A 16,457-nucleotide genomic window follows, 5' to 3' on the forward strand; every position below is an offset into this window, starting at 1 on the left:
GACACCTCCAGTTACATAGAGGCAGGGAGGCTGTACCAGAGGGAGGCCCCAGCTCAACACAGACGATAACCACTAAGTAATTTTCATGAGGAGCAACTGACCCTGAGGGAGTAGGAAAGGGATGATCAAAGAACATGAGAAGGAAGTAAATACTGGAGATGGAGTTGAAGGAATTGCTGTCCCAGGACCCATATAGCCACTGTGAGCCGCTGCCATCATCACAGTCACAGGGAGATACCTTGCACCAAGCCTAAATGACTATTCACACAGTCCAGGTTTGGCTGAGTTGCAGAGGGAAGAGTGTAGAATCACAGAAATCCTGGTAAAGCCTGTTGCAGTAGTCCGCCATAGGAATTACCAGGCCTCTGAAGACAGTGAGTTGCTGGGGGAAGGAGAGGAAAGGACGAATGCCTCAGAGAAGGTGCAGCTGGCAGGGTGACCTCTCAAAGACATCAGAAATGTGACGATAGAAGGTGAGTGTTGAGTGGAAGATCATCACAGGCTATCCACCGCCATAGGTTGGAGCAGGAATAGGGCCAAGAGAGGCTGGACAGAGAGTGTCATGGAAGGAGGGAGCAGGTGTGGTGATGAGGATTGTATCTGTGTGCAGCACATCGTTTGTATGCTGTCTGCATGACAACAAGCATGTATCAGTCAAACATTACATGGTTCACACATGGCAGTTGTGTCAATGTAGTCTGTACTGGCAGACAATCATACCACATCACCCAAGCAACATACACATGTCCTGGACACACATGCATCACCACTCACCGGACATTGCCTCATATATTGGCTGGTCTCCCACACCTTGGATCTGCTCCACTGCAATGAAATCACTAGCAATCTCTTCATGTCCAGTGAGTTCATCGTCCTCTAGTGGTGACCCACTGCCAGTCACCAGAATAGAGGCGAACTTGGCACCCAGCTTATCTTTTGCTCAGCGTCGGAGGTCATTCCAACACTTCAAGACATCACCGGCTGCGCACCTCTCATAGCCACAGGCGCTAACACGTTCTGCGAGGCACTGCCAGTGAGCCATAAACTGAGCAGGCGTATGTGTGCTCCCTGCCTGAACCAACATGTCACGGCCGTGTTACAATACATAGTCCACGAGCATGTCCAGTTCCTGATCACAGAAACTCCCCTTTCTCGATGTGTGGGACTCCTGTGGTGTGTCTGGTGTCTGAGCCTGTACTGCTACAGCATGCTTCTGCTTATTGTGAGGTGCAGCAGACCCTAAGTGGCTTGTACCGCTCCAGTCAGTAGGGGCTGGAGTACTGGTGGACTGGACTATGGCAACAGCCACTAATGATATAACAGAAGGTCGGCTTGCAGGAATCGGAACCTGGGTGCTGTTGCCAGGACCCTGTGCCGCACGTGTCTTGTCCTTGGTGACAAGGGAATTGGCCCCTGAGTCACTCTTTCCCTGGGCCGGGACCAATACAGTCAGGGCTGGGTGACCCTGAGCCAGGGTGGCAGTTGCTACAGCTGCCCCTGCAGCTTCCTGACCGGTGTGTACAGCAGATGACACTGCTGCTCCGGATCCCTGTGTGCCGGTGCCAGGACCTTGCACTCCACGTGTCTTGGCCTTGGTGACATGGAAATCAGCCATTGAGTCACTCTGGCCTTGGGCCGGGACCACTACAATCAGGGCTCGGTGACCCTGAGCCTGGGTGGTGGTAGCCACAGATGCCCCTGCAGCTTCCACACCTTGGCTGCCCTGGACAGCAGATGACACTGCTGGTGTGTGACTCAGCTGCATCTCCCCGACTCTGTTGGGTGGGGGGCATAGCTCTCCCTGCACGGGCCTGGAAACCTCAGACACCTTGCCCACCTTAACCACCTCTGCCACTGTGGCCACCTCGGCCACCTCTTCCAGGTTGCCCACCTTTGCCTCCCTTGCCACTTGTTGCCCTCCCAGTCATGGCACTGATGGAAGAGCGCAATGGGAGGTGCAGAAAGCAATTGTCATGGGCAATTGGAGTGAGGGGGCACGGTGCTTGATGGAAAACGTACCACTGTGCTCCAGCAAGGCTCTATATAACCCCTGGTGAAAAAATAACGGGTCACGTAATGCTCAGGCACCCCAAAAACAAAAATTAACGTGTACGCGACCCCTCCATAGCCCACGTGTGAAGAAAAAACGTCCAGCAGTACGCTGTGGCACCAAGCAACACAAAAAATCCATACGTGAGGAACACAAAGGGTGCTATTACCTCGAAAATGGGGTATGTGACACACGGGGCAACCCAGTATGAAAAATGCGTGCGCGATTCACCGGCTGCCTTGCGCGTGCGTGCGTAGGCAACTCCCCCACCAAAAGAAGAAGTACGCACTTGAACAGTAGTGAACAATTTCCATGGGACCCCAAAATACTCCGAAGTCCAAGCATCCATCCGCCACAAAATGCACATACATTGTAATGTTGTCCTACGCACACCTTTATCCCGATCCTGAACGCCAATGCCCAACGTTCAGTATGTGTCACGTAACTTACACACTTAGGGCCTTTGCTCAGATTCCATTAATATGCAGTTTCCGCACATGCAGTCACTCGGTTTCCGACGGGCCACGCGAGTAACAGGGAAGACCCATGCTCCTGCCTACCAGCCAATTTACCTGCCTCCAACTGCCCAAGCTGCCTCCTACGAGCCATCTGCTGCTGCCAGCCCACTCTGTGTGCCTGCTGCCACGTGCCCTGCATTTTGGTACCTTCTCTGAAGCCATTGCCAGTGATCATGTCATTGTGACCACCTCTGCTTAGCCATTAAGCCCCCGCGACTGCCATACTACTTCTCCACAGCCCAGCCCCAGGACCACCTTGCCCACCACACCTGCCTCGGGGGTTGCCATGTCTGACACAACACCATCTGAGGCAAGTGGCAACACCCCAGCAGAGAGGCAAAGGGCTGTCAGCTTCTCACCCAGGAAAGTTAGCATCCTGGTGGAGCAAGTCCTGGGGCATCATGATGCCCTCTTCAACGGCCCATCGAAGTCAGCAATGAAGGACGGTAGAAGATCTGGGCAGACATCGTGGGTGCCATCAATGCGGAGAAGGTGGCACCCCCGCAACTACCATTATGACCACAAGTGCTGGGAAGACTTGACCCACCGACAAGATGAGGGTCCTGGAGTGCTTTTACCCAGCGCTGTACAACCTGGTCTTGGAGTTGGTGCTCTGTCTGGAGTCGACTGGTAAGGGTTCATGTGTTCTTGTCCATCATAGTGCATGTGCATGTTGACATGTGGCTAGAGTGTGCACCTTGGCCTTATGTCTGGCATGCCTCCTGTACAGATGTCTGTGTGCATGTCCCTAACAGTGCTGTATGCAAGTCCTTTCAAGCGTGTCCCACATGAATGGTGTCTGTGTTGCAGTGCGTGATACGCACCGCCATGTAAAGGCATGTAATGACACGCACATGTTTGCATACCTGTGTCTGGACTGGGGCATGCGAGAGGTGTGACACATGGGTGCTTATGTCACCATCATGGACATTCATGGTGTACATGTGCATGTGTCTGAGTAGTGAGCGTGTGACTGGCCAACACTCTGGGATGTATGTTACTTGAGTTCTTGATTTGTGATTGCCTCATGCTGCCAATTTACCCTTGAGTGCACCGTGACCTGATAGCTCCTTGGCCTGCCTCATGACTGTCAGGTGATGTGTGGGAATAAGATATGTATGTCCCATGATGTGTGTGAGCTGAATACACAATTATGATCTTGTGTCAGTTCCTTGTCCAAGGATGTGAATGTCTGTTGTGAATGAAAGACATGTTTGCAAATGTGTGTGAATGGTTCTTCCCTGTGTGTAGTGGAGGGTGATGAAGGTTGTGACCTTTGACAGTGCCACTGATGTACATTTGCATTGTACATATACACATATGTTCAGTAGCCTTATGTTTGTGCTCTATGTTTCCCTATCCACAGCGACGATGGAAGAAGAGGGCGGAGAAGGCGCTGTGGAGCACGGCAGCAGGGATGCCTCCACCAGGCACAAACGCAGGGCCCAGTCATCCTCCCAGGTACCGTGATCTTCCAGGAGCGAGGGCACTGGTGCTGTGTCCGCAGCAACAGCCGCAGCTGCTGAGGGGAGGCCAAAGAGGGTGAAGAAGGTTGTGGGCTCCTCAGCAGTGGGAGGGACAGGTGAGCCCACACAGGGGCAATCCGATGCGGAAGACAGTGGGGAGGCATCCAGGTTGGTGGAGGTGGAGAAGAAGGAGGAGGCCACATCAGCCCAGCACATGGGGCCCGTCAGGGGTGATGAGGTCGGTGTGACTGGTGCAGGTCACCGTGGAGGGGCTTGTGCCTGATATTGTCCCTGGAACTGCGACTGCACCAGTATGCACCTGCGGGCATGCCTTAGGCCGGACCCATCCACAGGTGGCAGATGTATCCATGCAAACGGATGAAGTAATTTGTGACAGGGTGGAACCGTTGCTAGCCGGTATTGCGAGGCGTACAGCCACCATTCATGATGATGTGCAGGCTTCCAATTGGGGGCTTGCACATCATCACATTGAGGCCTGTCGCCTCATGAAGTGGCTACCTCAGTTCCTGGTCAGAAATGCGGTACGTGTGCCACTGCTTCGACCCCCTCCTCCTCTTCCTCCTCTGTGCACTAGTCATCCTCCCTGCTGTCTTCTGCCTTTATACCACCAGCGCCCCCTGTGTAACTGTCCCAACCCTGGCGGCCAGTCTGATGGAGATCACATCCCTGCCACAGTCAGGAGTCGAAGGAGGATCAGCAGAGGTGGTCACCGCAGCAACAGGAGCTATGGCAATGAAGGAAGTCCAGGCACCAAGCAGCAGGGCACGTGCACGACGGCCCTGGGTGGTGTCATCATCACGGAGACTGTCCTTGTGGCGCCGGCACCAGGCATTTTGGCAGCGGCAGGCTCAGGGTAGGAGGCAACAGGACTCGGGCAGTTCATCATCAGAAGGGCAGGTATGGGCCATCGGGCAGGAGGCAAATGTGGACCTTACGACAAGGTGCGACTCACCATGGCCGGGTCGGAGAATTCACTGTGTCGGACAGAGAGGTGGGCAGAGGTCCTCGAGGAGACTTGCAGGGAGTTTGGGAGGAGCACGGAGGCGTCCCTGCAAGCCCTTTGGGGGAAGCGGACACCCGCCTAGTGGAAGTGGACGCATTGTTCGATGATGCCCTGGCGGGGGCTAAGAGAGAGCATGGTGAGGACTAGCCTGCTGCCTTTGTATATAGTTCTTTAGGAGTAGGTTTCCTTAATTTTTTTCACTTTATTTGGAGTTCCTGGACTTTGCTCCGCATCTTGTATATAGTTATTTTTGGATTATATTTTTAGGATGTTTCTACATGTTTTGGGACCATGGACCCTGGATCTTTGTAAATATTTGGATTTTAATTTAAACCGTTTTTTTTCACCATGAAGGAATGGTTTTCTTATGATATGTGATTTCATTTGTACATACGTTAATGGACATGGACCACATTTTTGAGTCTTTCATTTTTTACCTCACATTGATTTTGGTTTTCACTTTCTTTTGGTTTTTGATTTGTTTCACGTGGGTTTAATTTGATGTTTTTACTGTGTGTGACTTAGATACATGTTTTTGAATATATTTTTTGACATTGGGCCTCATTACGACTCAGGCGGTAAGGGGTTTACGGCGCCGTAAACAGCGCCGACCCTTACCGCCTGAGTACGAGGTCTCTTAGCGCCATGGAGCTTTTGTTAAAATCCATGGCGCTAAGGGACCATGGAGTTAATTTACGGTGGCGTAATTAACGCCTTCCCCACTCCCATTATGCCCTATGGGGCAAAAATGGGAATGGGGAAGGGTAAATGGGGATTGGGGACTTACCGCCCCGCCAAGGTTGGAATGGGGCGGTAAGTCCGCCAACCACCATGGCGTAAACGTAGTTTACGCCATGGCGGTAAAGTCACGGCCCAGGCGGTAACTTACCGCCTGGGTCGTAATGAGGCCCATTGAAATCTAATTGGTGTCTGGTCTGAATGGTTTCACTCCTCCATGACTCATTTGCGTGTCCCTGCTGTTCAACAATGCTGTTCATGTGTGTGCACACATGCATGCATGTGTGATATTAGCATTCACATTCCATGGGGCATGTACTAGGGAGCATGACCAATTAATGGATGTTGAGGAGCACCAGGGTGGTGCAGCGTATGATGACAATTTAGTCGGCATGTGCTGCATGATTGTATGTTGGTCCATTGTGTTTTGGGGTGGGGACATATGGTGGGGCCTGCCTGCAGGTTGCCGTCACAGGTGGGGGGTGGGGACATGTGGCGGGGCCTGCCTGCAGGTTGCCGTCACAGGTGGGGGGTGGGGACATGTGGCGGGGCCTGCCTGCAGGTTGCCGTCACAGGTGGGGGGTGGGGACATGTGGCGGGGCCTGCCTGCAGGTTGCCGTCACAGGTGGGGGGTGGGGACATGTGGCGGGACCTGCCTCCAGGTTGCCGTCACAGGTGGGGGGTGGGGACATGTGGCGGGGCCTGCCTGCAGGTTGCCGTCACAGGTGGGGGTTGGGGACATGTGGCGAGCCTGCCTGTAGGTTGCCGTCACAGGTGGGGGGTGGGGCCATGAGACAGGGCCTGCCTGCAGGTTGCCGTCACAGGTGGGGGGTGGGGACATGTGACAGGGACTTCCTGCAGGTTGCCGTCACAGGTGGGGGTGGGGCCATGAGGCGGGGCCTGCCTGCAGGTTGCCGTCACTGGTGGGGTATGTTGACATGTGGCGTGGCCTGCCTGCAGGTTGCCATCACAGGTGGGGGGTGGGGACATGAGGCGGGGGCTGCCTGCGGGGTATGATCATGGGTGATGGGGTGGCCATGTGTTGTGGGCTGCCTGCGGGGTATGTTCACAGGTGATGGTATGAGTCCCATGTGGTGTGGGCTGCCTGCATGGTATGGTCATGGGTGATGGGGGACCATGTGGTGTGGGCTGCCTGCAGCATATGGTCACGGGTGATGGGGTGGCCATGTGGTGTGGGCTGCTTGCGGGGTATGTTCACAGGTGATGGTATGGGTCCCATGTGGTGTGGGCTGCCTGCAGGGTATGGTCACGGGTGATGGGTGGTAATGTGGTGTGGGCTGCCTGCAGGGTATGGTCACGGGTGATGGGGGGCCTTGTGGTGTGGGCTGCCTGCAGGGTATGGTCACGGTTGATTGGGGGACATGTGGTGTGGGCTGCCTGCGGGGTATGTTCACAGGTGATGGGGGGCATGTGGTGTGGGCTGCCTGCTGGGTATGTTCACAGGTGATGGTGTGGGTCCCATGTGGTGTGGGCTGCCTGCAGGGTATGGTCATGGGTGTTGGGGGCCATGTGGTGTGGGCTGCCTGTGGGGTATGTTCACAGTTGATGGTGTGGGTCCCATGTAATGTGGTCTGCCTGTGGGGTATGTTCACAGGTGATTGTGGGGGTCCTATGTGGTGTGGGCTGCCTGTGGCGTATGTACCACTGCTGGGGTCTGGCTGTCCCATGAGGAGGCGTCTGCTTCCAGGGGAGTTGTGCGTGTATCGCGTGGTACGTGCAGGCCTTCCCACGTGCTTGTGCAATGGGGTACGCGATTTCACTGGGGTGCGGAAGGGGTACGCGATTATGCTGGGGTGCGGACAGGATACACGCACCCTTCCCATGCGATATGGCTGGTGCGAGCATGTTACGTGATTACGCTGGGTTGCGAATGGGGTACTGTTAGGAGGTGTTTAGACTTACATCATTGTGTTTATACTTACATCATTTCAGCTGCTGCCATGTAACCTAGTTACCAAAGAATCTTTGTTGTTATGATCAAGCAAGGGTTCCAGATTCGAGCAGCAGAGAGAGGATTGAGAGCAGGAGGACAGCCCACAGCTGGGGGCCTTTCTCTTGGATGAACTAACTAAATAAATCCTCACTAAAGACAAGGATTGCAGTGAAGTGTGGTCATTTACTTATTAACATTGGCGACGAGGACTGGGCCAAGGAGAAAAGGCCCCCAGCAGCAGCAATATTGATTACAGTTTGGATGCAACCGGACGGAGCGGCACACTACATGTGTAATAGCAGGCGAGAAACACGGCCATTCTCCTGGAGCGGAGTAAACCAGTAAGGTGTATCCTGGAGCGGAGTACGAATTCTGAGGAAGAAGTCAGTGCCTGGGAGTGAAGTGAACCACGAAGGAATCCTGGAGCAGAGCACGAATACTGAGGAGGTTGATTTGTGGTTTGTGATTTGCAACTACGAGAGACTGCGCTGACAACACCAGCAGAGGTCCCACCTGAGGTCACTCACAATTTGGATTGCCATTGCCTTGATTACTCACTTTGACACACAGCAACTGGTTGTGCAGTTGGACGCCAGACCTGGAACGGTGGATCACACAGGAATCTACCTGGTGGGTGCACACCTTGTAAAATTAAGTACAGTTGAGTGACATTGTGGCTGTGCAGGGTTTGTTGTCTGGGGGTGACATTCTTTAATTCACAGCATGGCTAATGTCCCAGCCCCAGTTTTCTTCCTTCCTACACCAGGTGAGCCTAGAGTGCGTTGGATAGACTGGAAGGAGGGATTTCAAAAATATGCACTGGCAGCATTTGGACCCAACTTCTCCAATGAGCGCAAAGAGGCGCTCCTATTTCACTGTTTAGGCGCCGCAAAAAAAAAGTGGTCAAAAAACTACCAGAACCTCCAGACATTCCTGATGGGGGGCCATATGAGAAAACATTAGCAAAATTAGACAAACACTACTGTGTTGAAGAGAATATAATTCTTGAAAGGTACAAATTTGCTACGAGAGCTCAGAAAACTGGAGAGAGTATTGAGGAATTTGTAACTGCTCTCAGAGGTTTAGCCATCAAATGTAGATTTGACCATTGTCGAGATGAGCATGTCAGGGATCAACTCATGATTAAGTGTTCTAACGATAACATCAGGAAGGAGTTATGGAAGGAAAGAAATCCTTCTCTTGATAGAGCAATTGAGATAGCGAAAATGATAGAACACACAGACAAATGTATACAAATGCTTCAGTTGGATAATACATCTCAAGATAAGCCCAAAACAGATGACAATGAAGCTGCCATACACAAGGTTTCGAGAGTGATGCAGAGAGGTGCGGCAACTTCGCGCCGCCCTTGGCAAATGGGTAGGAGACCTGAGGGTCGCCAAGGTCCCTCTACCAGAGCATGGGGACAAGGATCATCTACCAGAGGGTCGCCCAGTGAGAATGTTACATTCAGGGGTGGCAGGGACTCTGGTTATCCTAGAGGTGCATCAACTAGGAGGTGTTTCAGATGTGGGAGTCTATCTCACAAAGCATCTGACAAAGAATGTTTTGCAACACACATTGTATGTAATGAATGTGGGGTCAGGGGACACATGGCTAGATGCTGTAGGAATTTTTATACTGCCTCAGGTCAAATACATGAAGTTAATGCAGATCAAGAATTTATTAACAGGTACGCATGGCCCTTTCCACGCGATTTGGCTGGTGCGACCGGGGTACGTGATTTTGCTGGGGTGTGGATGGGGTACGCACAGGCCTTCCCACTTGATTTGGCCGGTTGCAGTGGGGTACGCGGTTACCTTGGGGTGCGACTGTTTACGCGTGGCCCTTTCCGCATGATTTTGCTGGTGCAAGCAGGGTACGGGATTACGTGAGTGTGCAGACAGGGTACACGTGGCCCTTTCCACGAGATTCGGCTGGTGCGAGTGGGGTATGCGATTTTGCTGGGGTGCGGACATGGTAAGCACGGGCCTCCTCACATGATTTGGCTGGTGCGTGCGCGTTACGTGATTATGCTGGTGTGCGGTCGGGGAACGCGCAGCCCTTTCCACGTGACTTGGCTGGTGCGAGCGGATTACACAATTACGCTGGGGTGAGGATGGGGTACGATCTGTTTAAATTCCAGGGTACTGCATTAGATTTTTGGGGCATTTTCCATTTGATCAAGCAGGGAAATATTTAGAATGAAGAACTGTACACAAATATTCGCAGTCATGGCCTTCAGCAGAGTGCAAAAAGGAAAAGAGAGCCTTGTTATGGGCACTAAAGACTAAATACTGAATTTGGCTATAATCAAGGAAAGACACACAGGATATAGACAGAAGTGAGCTGCTAGAAGGCAGGAAATTGCCAAATGTCACTGGAAACCCTTGTGTAAGGCTGCCAGTGACACTGATAGCAAGTGTTTTTGGAAGATCATTGTTAATAATTCAAACACTCTTTATGTGCGTGCCCTATCGGGGCACTGGAAGTCCATATCAAGGCACAAAAGTGGGTGGATCATTACAACAGTTTATATAGTGCTGGCAGAAGCGGCAGCAATGTTATGAACTGTAAATTTGGTCGAATAAGGCAGTAGAGTCAGTGAATGGCCATCTGAAAAACCTTAAGGCATGCAGGACCAACAGAGTGCAGAATTATCTCTTTCCCTTTTGCATGCAGCTCTGGGCTCCCTTCCACACACAGGCTTTTAATGCTATGCTGTCTACTGGCTCCCTTCCAGAGAGATGGAAAGTGGGAACTATTGTCCCTATCTTTAAAAAGGGGAATACATCAATCCCTTCCTCCTATCGCCCAATTACTCTTCAGGATGGAACTACCTATTATGTTCTGGTGTGATTATGAGGAGAATGGAGGACTGGGATATTTGTTCTGATATTCAGCTGGCATGCAGGCCTGGACTGGGAATGATTAATCAGTGTGTTAACCTTTATTTTAATATACTGACATATGTCAGCATCCTGGGGACTCCTATCTATGTGGCCTCAATGGATTTTAGTTATGCCCTTGCTCACATAGCTGGGGGTATTCTTTGGAGATCTTTGGATAAGATGAGTGTCCCCTGCCCCCTGCTGTGAATTCTAGAAGCTCTCTACGTTGACACCAGAGAACATATTTGCAATGGAAATGATGGTGAGGTCACCAACAGTATAGCAGTGGGGAAGGGAGTCTGTCAGGGCTGTGTACTTCCCCTTTTTCTTTTTAATTTTTATGTGAATTGTCTTCCAATATGTTTGTAGCAACTGGTTGCGGTGCCACAGTGCAAAGGGAGACAGTTGCTGATCCTGAGTTATGGTGTCACTCTTTTAGGTAGAACACCTAAGTCTGTGAAGATTGTGGTAGATGGCTATGTGAATGTTATGACCCATATGGGACTCAAGGTGAATAAAGAAAAGTGCTATGTCATGTGATTTTCACCTGGTAGAGATCATGAAGCAAGTGTTCTTCTGCGGGAACATACCCTCTCTTTTTGTAAGCACTTTGAATATATGGGATGACGTTTAACAGCCGGCTCACAGGGAAGGATAATATACACACAAAGAGAATAAAAATGAAACAGGCTAGAGGATGGCTTTTTAGATTTGCGAAAAATTGTACATAATTCGTCAGTGTCACATTGCTCACAGTTTACAGCGATGAGGGGTTGGGGGTGGGCACATATGGTAGTAGACTGTGGAGTATGGGGAATTGTACTGGGCTTCAAACAGAGGAAAATGTGTTTCTTTCCTGACTTCTGAAGGTGCCCAGAACAACTGCGACCTGCATCACACCCTTAGAGATGGGGCAGGCTTTTATGGTCTACACACTGCAGTTAAAACCAATTGTATTCTGGTATTCTCTGTGTCGTGTGGATGTTGATTGCTTGACAATATCTCTGGTGCAGCATACTTAAATCAACTCTAAAATCTAGGCTCACAAAATCTACTAGCCCAGTACTATTGGTGAGTAGTTTTTGCAAAGGGTGGTGTACAATTTGCATGATACTTGACCTTGCTGGTGAGTATGGGGATGTTAGAAACATATTTTTCATTTACTGCAAACACACTTTGTTTAAAGTGAATGGTAATTACAAGTTTCCCTGTGCATGCTTGACAGCATTGCACCAAATATGAAGTGTGCTTGTGGTGATATGCACCTTTTTTCAACCTTGGGGCAAGTGCATTTCTCTTAGGTCGAGTATGTAAACTAAGGCACTAGCCCTGCAGGTCTAGTAAGACTTTTAAGAATTTGCAAGGCCTGTAAATCTGTGGGCCTAAGCTCTCATTTTAATATTCCCCCGAGTATCACTACAGTTACCATCTCAGTATTAAAATCAATGCTACAGGCCCAACAATAGGGACACGCTCTCCTGACATCCTGGAGTGTCTAACGCGATTGTGGCTGGTGTCACACAAAAACCTTGAATTTTCAACCAAGAACAGTGGGGCACTGTTCTTAGTAGACCACATACACACGCAGCAGGACACGTAACAATTTCACCTGGAAGCGCGACAGTCCCACGGTTCTACTGTTCCAACTCTTCTGTTTAAACCTTTTTTGAATCGGGACACAGAACAAGATAAAATCCCAAGAGGTCTACAGATACTAGTATTTCCCAACTTTGAAAACCCTAAAGATGCAGATATGGCCCAGAAATGGGATGACAATCTAGTAAAAGGCTCTAGAGTAATGTTGGCCCTACTCATAGAACATGCTGAGAAAGAACAGCAGAGAAAAGTCACAGACGTTGATATTTTGAAGAAGGAAATTGAAGAATATCCGGCTGCATAAACTACAAAAGATAAACATTACCAGACCATCTCCGAGACATTGAAGGAACACCAGGATGTGGTGAAACTAAGCAAATCAATGACATCTCCAAGAGATGTGAAGGACTACAGGGATGAAAGGGTTTTCACTTTCCAACCCAAATTCGAAGGTATAAATAAAAACACCTCCCAAGAAAGTACACTCAATGCCTCTTCTAATTTGGATTTGACAGCAAACCTGAAACAACTACCATCTTAAAATAATGAATCAGTAAAAACATAACAGCAACTGAAGTACCACTACCAGGAATTTCTTTTTTAGAACAGATTTAAAAAAGGGCAACCCGGAAAATTCCAACACATACCCTGAAGAATGTTTATTTTCAGGATCCCATAGACACAAATACGCCAATTCAGAGAGGGAGGTCAATGGAAAGAGGGGGTCATGCCCAAAGCCCAGCTCAGAAGGCGAGCCAAGAAACACAGGTCAAGATTCCAGAAATAACAACTAGACTTAAGACCACTAGCTTAGTACTTAACCTATCCAAGTATGTGCAAACAGATGTTGAGGAGAAGATGCTCAATAATGAGCTCTCTTTTGCCATCATGAGCAATATGAACTATACAGATGCGCACAATGATTTATTCAAATGCACCTGGAAACAAACAAACGAATGCCTTGGAGGAGACGAACCAAGAATAAGCCACGCTGAATGAAACTACGATTCAAGAGCTACATCACACTCAACTATGTGCCAACCTAGATGGGAACGAGGAGACCAGGACTAACTCTAAACAAGAATTATTACATCACCTACAAATTAATTGAGGGGCAACTGATAGCCACCAAGTAAATGAGAAAGAAGTCACAATTCACCCCTAATGTACAAGGAGATAACATAAACAATATATTGCAAAAATCTGTCACAATGGATCTTCAGAGAATTGAGGATGCCATGAAGAGTATAAGAACATCAATACATCAGAACCTAAATAACATGGAAAGATAAGCACTTGGGATACTCAAGAATGAGGTGCACATCATAATCAAGGAAGATGACAAGTGTGGGAATATAGTTTTCATGGACAAATTAGATGACATCAAGATTGCACATCACCATTTGTGCTGAACTGAATGCTATAAACCACTGCTAGCCAATCCTATCAAGACTATCAGCAGCGGGGCCAACACCATCATTGAGAAGTGGCATGGATTGGGTTTCCTTAGTGAGGAAGAATCCCACTTCTTGGTGGTCGACCACCCCTGTATCCCTACTATATACTTCTTGCCTAAAGGGCATAAGCAGAAGAACCTAATTCCAGAAGTCAAGCCAATTGTAAGTGCAATGGTGATGGGTCAGAGAAACCATAGCCCAGTACATGAACCCCATCATCCATAGAGATAGCTCTTTGATCCCCAAGAACATGCAGGACACACTGCATATCTTGCAGATCTTCCAGGACTTGGACTGGCGATCCCAATACATTCCCCTTAAACTCAATACCAACACCCGTTAGGAAAATAATGTATTTTTGTTCACAACAAGAATGCAAATTTAATGAATCGCTTATTTGGTGCTTCTGAGATTAGTCCTGCAATTTCTAAATCTTCTAAAATGAAAGCTTGCAGACAGTCCTTGTTCCCATGCCTGGCATTTCTAATGTTAATTGATGCAATCCACAGCTGTCTGGAGAATCACTGAGACGCCCATGAGCACATCTTTGTGTTTTTAATTTGCACTTTGGTGTCTCACAGATGATCTAGACAGCTCCAGAGCTGCTCGAGTTGTAGGCTTAGTGAATAAGCTATAAGGCAGCAGAAGCAAATCTGGGATGCTAAATGTACCTTCTAATATTCCCTAGCCATTGTTCAATAGAATCAACGAGGTGCATGTCATGTGCCTAGGATAGAAGGGGTACCAATAGTTTACCTGCCAGGGTTGAAGGTTATTGACATCAGCACAGGTCCCTTTCATAAATGGTCCTTGTCCTGCTTTGCATGACATCAGGTTATCCAATGAATGGGCCAAGACATACACTGCGAGGTATGTGTGGTACGTGTAACTCAGATCATACAATTCAAATAAATGGAAGTCCTTTTTGTCTAAAGTTTGGTTTTCTGAGCAAAACCTTCCCATATTCTCCATTGGTGTCATTGTGTCAGTGTCCTCAGATTTAGACCATTTGCATTTAAATACTTTCTCCCAGAAGAGTTTAATGAATGTATCATTAGGATCTCTTGATGGATTGAGATGAGCAAGAAACTCTTCAAAGTCTGGCATCTTTGTGGCATGCGGGGAGAGCCCGAGTGATCCATTGAACAACTTCCAGGTCACTCTGTTGAAGAGGCCAAAGGTTAGTGTAAATGATGCAGAGAACACAAACACTAATTCGGTCACATTCTGTTCAGAGAAGACATCCATGAGCGTCTTGACATGGACCTCTGGGCTGTGAACGATGATCACTTTCACAGCATGGCTCTGGGCAACGTGAACAACACGGAGGATATTCTCTCTAGAATAGCTCAGGTGGACTTTTTCTGTGAAAGCCACACAGCCACCATGTTTCTCAATCAGCCTTTTCATGTCTTGTCCTCCCTGTAATCCCAGGTCATCATCCGAGATGATCATCCCAATCCAAGTCCAGTGGAAGTGTTCCATTAACCGTGCCAGAGCCATGTTCTGGAAGGCGCTGCTAGGAACGGTGCGCAGGAAAGATGGGAACTGAAGCTTGTCACTTAATGAGGACAGCACGGATCCATAGCTTATCTGTATTGAAATAGATATGAAACGATTACTGTATGCAGACAATTTTGGGAAATCAATACAAACATGTAATGGTAACAAATGTTTCTCAACGTGATGATCAATGAAAAATACATAGATTGTGAATATAATGTTTCATCGAAAGAAAAAAAAAAGAAATCAGCAAATAATGTTGCCTGTCAGCAATCAGCACAGGTGTTTCTTCAGGTCACTGACTCACTGACTCCACAGGCCTCGGTGCTCATTGAAGAAACCATAAAAGTGAAACTTGTCTGAAGAATATACCATCAGCTCTCATCCCAAGATGCATCACTTGGTCAGCTGGTGCAAGTAGATCCAGATCACTTGAGCCCCCGCCTCCTCTCCCACCGGCTAATCAATACTTATCCTCTGGTGCCTGTTTAGTTAGTGGTCTTCTAATCCCTGTCCCTTTGCTTCCCCTTCTTCAGCTGCCTTCCAGCCTGTTTATGGTGCATGTTTAGTTAGTGCTCTTCTTATCCCTGTCCCTTTGCTTCCCCTTCTTCAGCTGCCTTCCTGCCTGTTTATGGTACCTGTTTAGTTAGTGCTCTTCTTATCCCTGTCCCTTTGCTTCCCCTTCTTCAGCTGCCTTCCTGCCTGTTTATGGTACCTGTTTAGTTAGTGCTCTTCTTATCCCTGTCCCTTTGCTTTCCCTTCTTCAGTTGCCTTCCAGCCTGTTTATGGTACCTGTTCAGTTAGTGCTCTTTTTATCCCTGTCCCTTTGCTTCCCCTTCTTCAGCTGCCTTCCAGCCTGTTTATGGTGCCTGTTTAGTCAGTGCTCTTCTTATCCCTGTCCATTTGATTCCCCTTCTTCAGCTGCCTTCCAGCCTGTTTATGGTGCATGTTTAGTTAGCGCTCTTTTTATCCCTGTCCCTTTGCTTCCCCTTCTTCAGCTGCCTTCCAGCCTGTTTATGGTGCCTGTTTAGTTAGCGCTCTTCTTATCCCTGTCCCTTTGCTTCCCCTTTTTTAGCTGCCTTCCAGCCTCTTTATGGTGCCTGTTTAGTTAGCGCTCTTTTTATCCCTGTCCCTTTGCTTCCCCTTCTTCAGCTGCCTTCCAGCCTGTTTATGGTGCCTGTTTAGTTAGTGCTCTTCTTATCCCTGTCCCTTTGCTTCCCCTTCTTAAGCTGCCTTCCAGCCTCTTTATGGTGCCTGTTT

At 49.0% G+C, this 16,457-nt stretch overlaps 1 protein-coding gene across 1 annotated transcript in view; it reads right to left on the reverse strand.

Annotated features, from left to right (window-relative positions):
• Nucleotides 1-16,457, reverse strand: part of LOC138562532 (extracellular calcium-sensing receptor-like) — a 120,548-nt gene that overhangs the window by 70,148 nt on the left and 33,943 nt on the right. The window contains exon 3 of the mRNA XM_069642777.1: nt 14,451-15,287. Coding sequence (XP_069498878.1) covers nt 14,451-15,287 — 837 coding nt within the window. The remainder of the gene's footprint in view (nt 1-14,450; nt 15,288-16,457) is intronic.

This window comes from Ambystoma mexicanum, unplaced genomic scaffold (genome assembly GCF_040938575.1).
Source record: "Ambystoma mexicanum isolate Mex_15411 unplaced genomic scaffold, UKY_AmexF1_1 Mex_scaf57, whole genome shotgun sequence".
NCBI lineage: Eukaryota > Metazoa > Chordata > Amphibia > Caudata > Ambystomatidae > Ambystoma > Ambystoma mexicanum.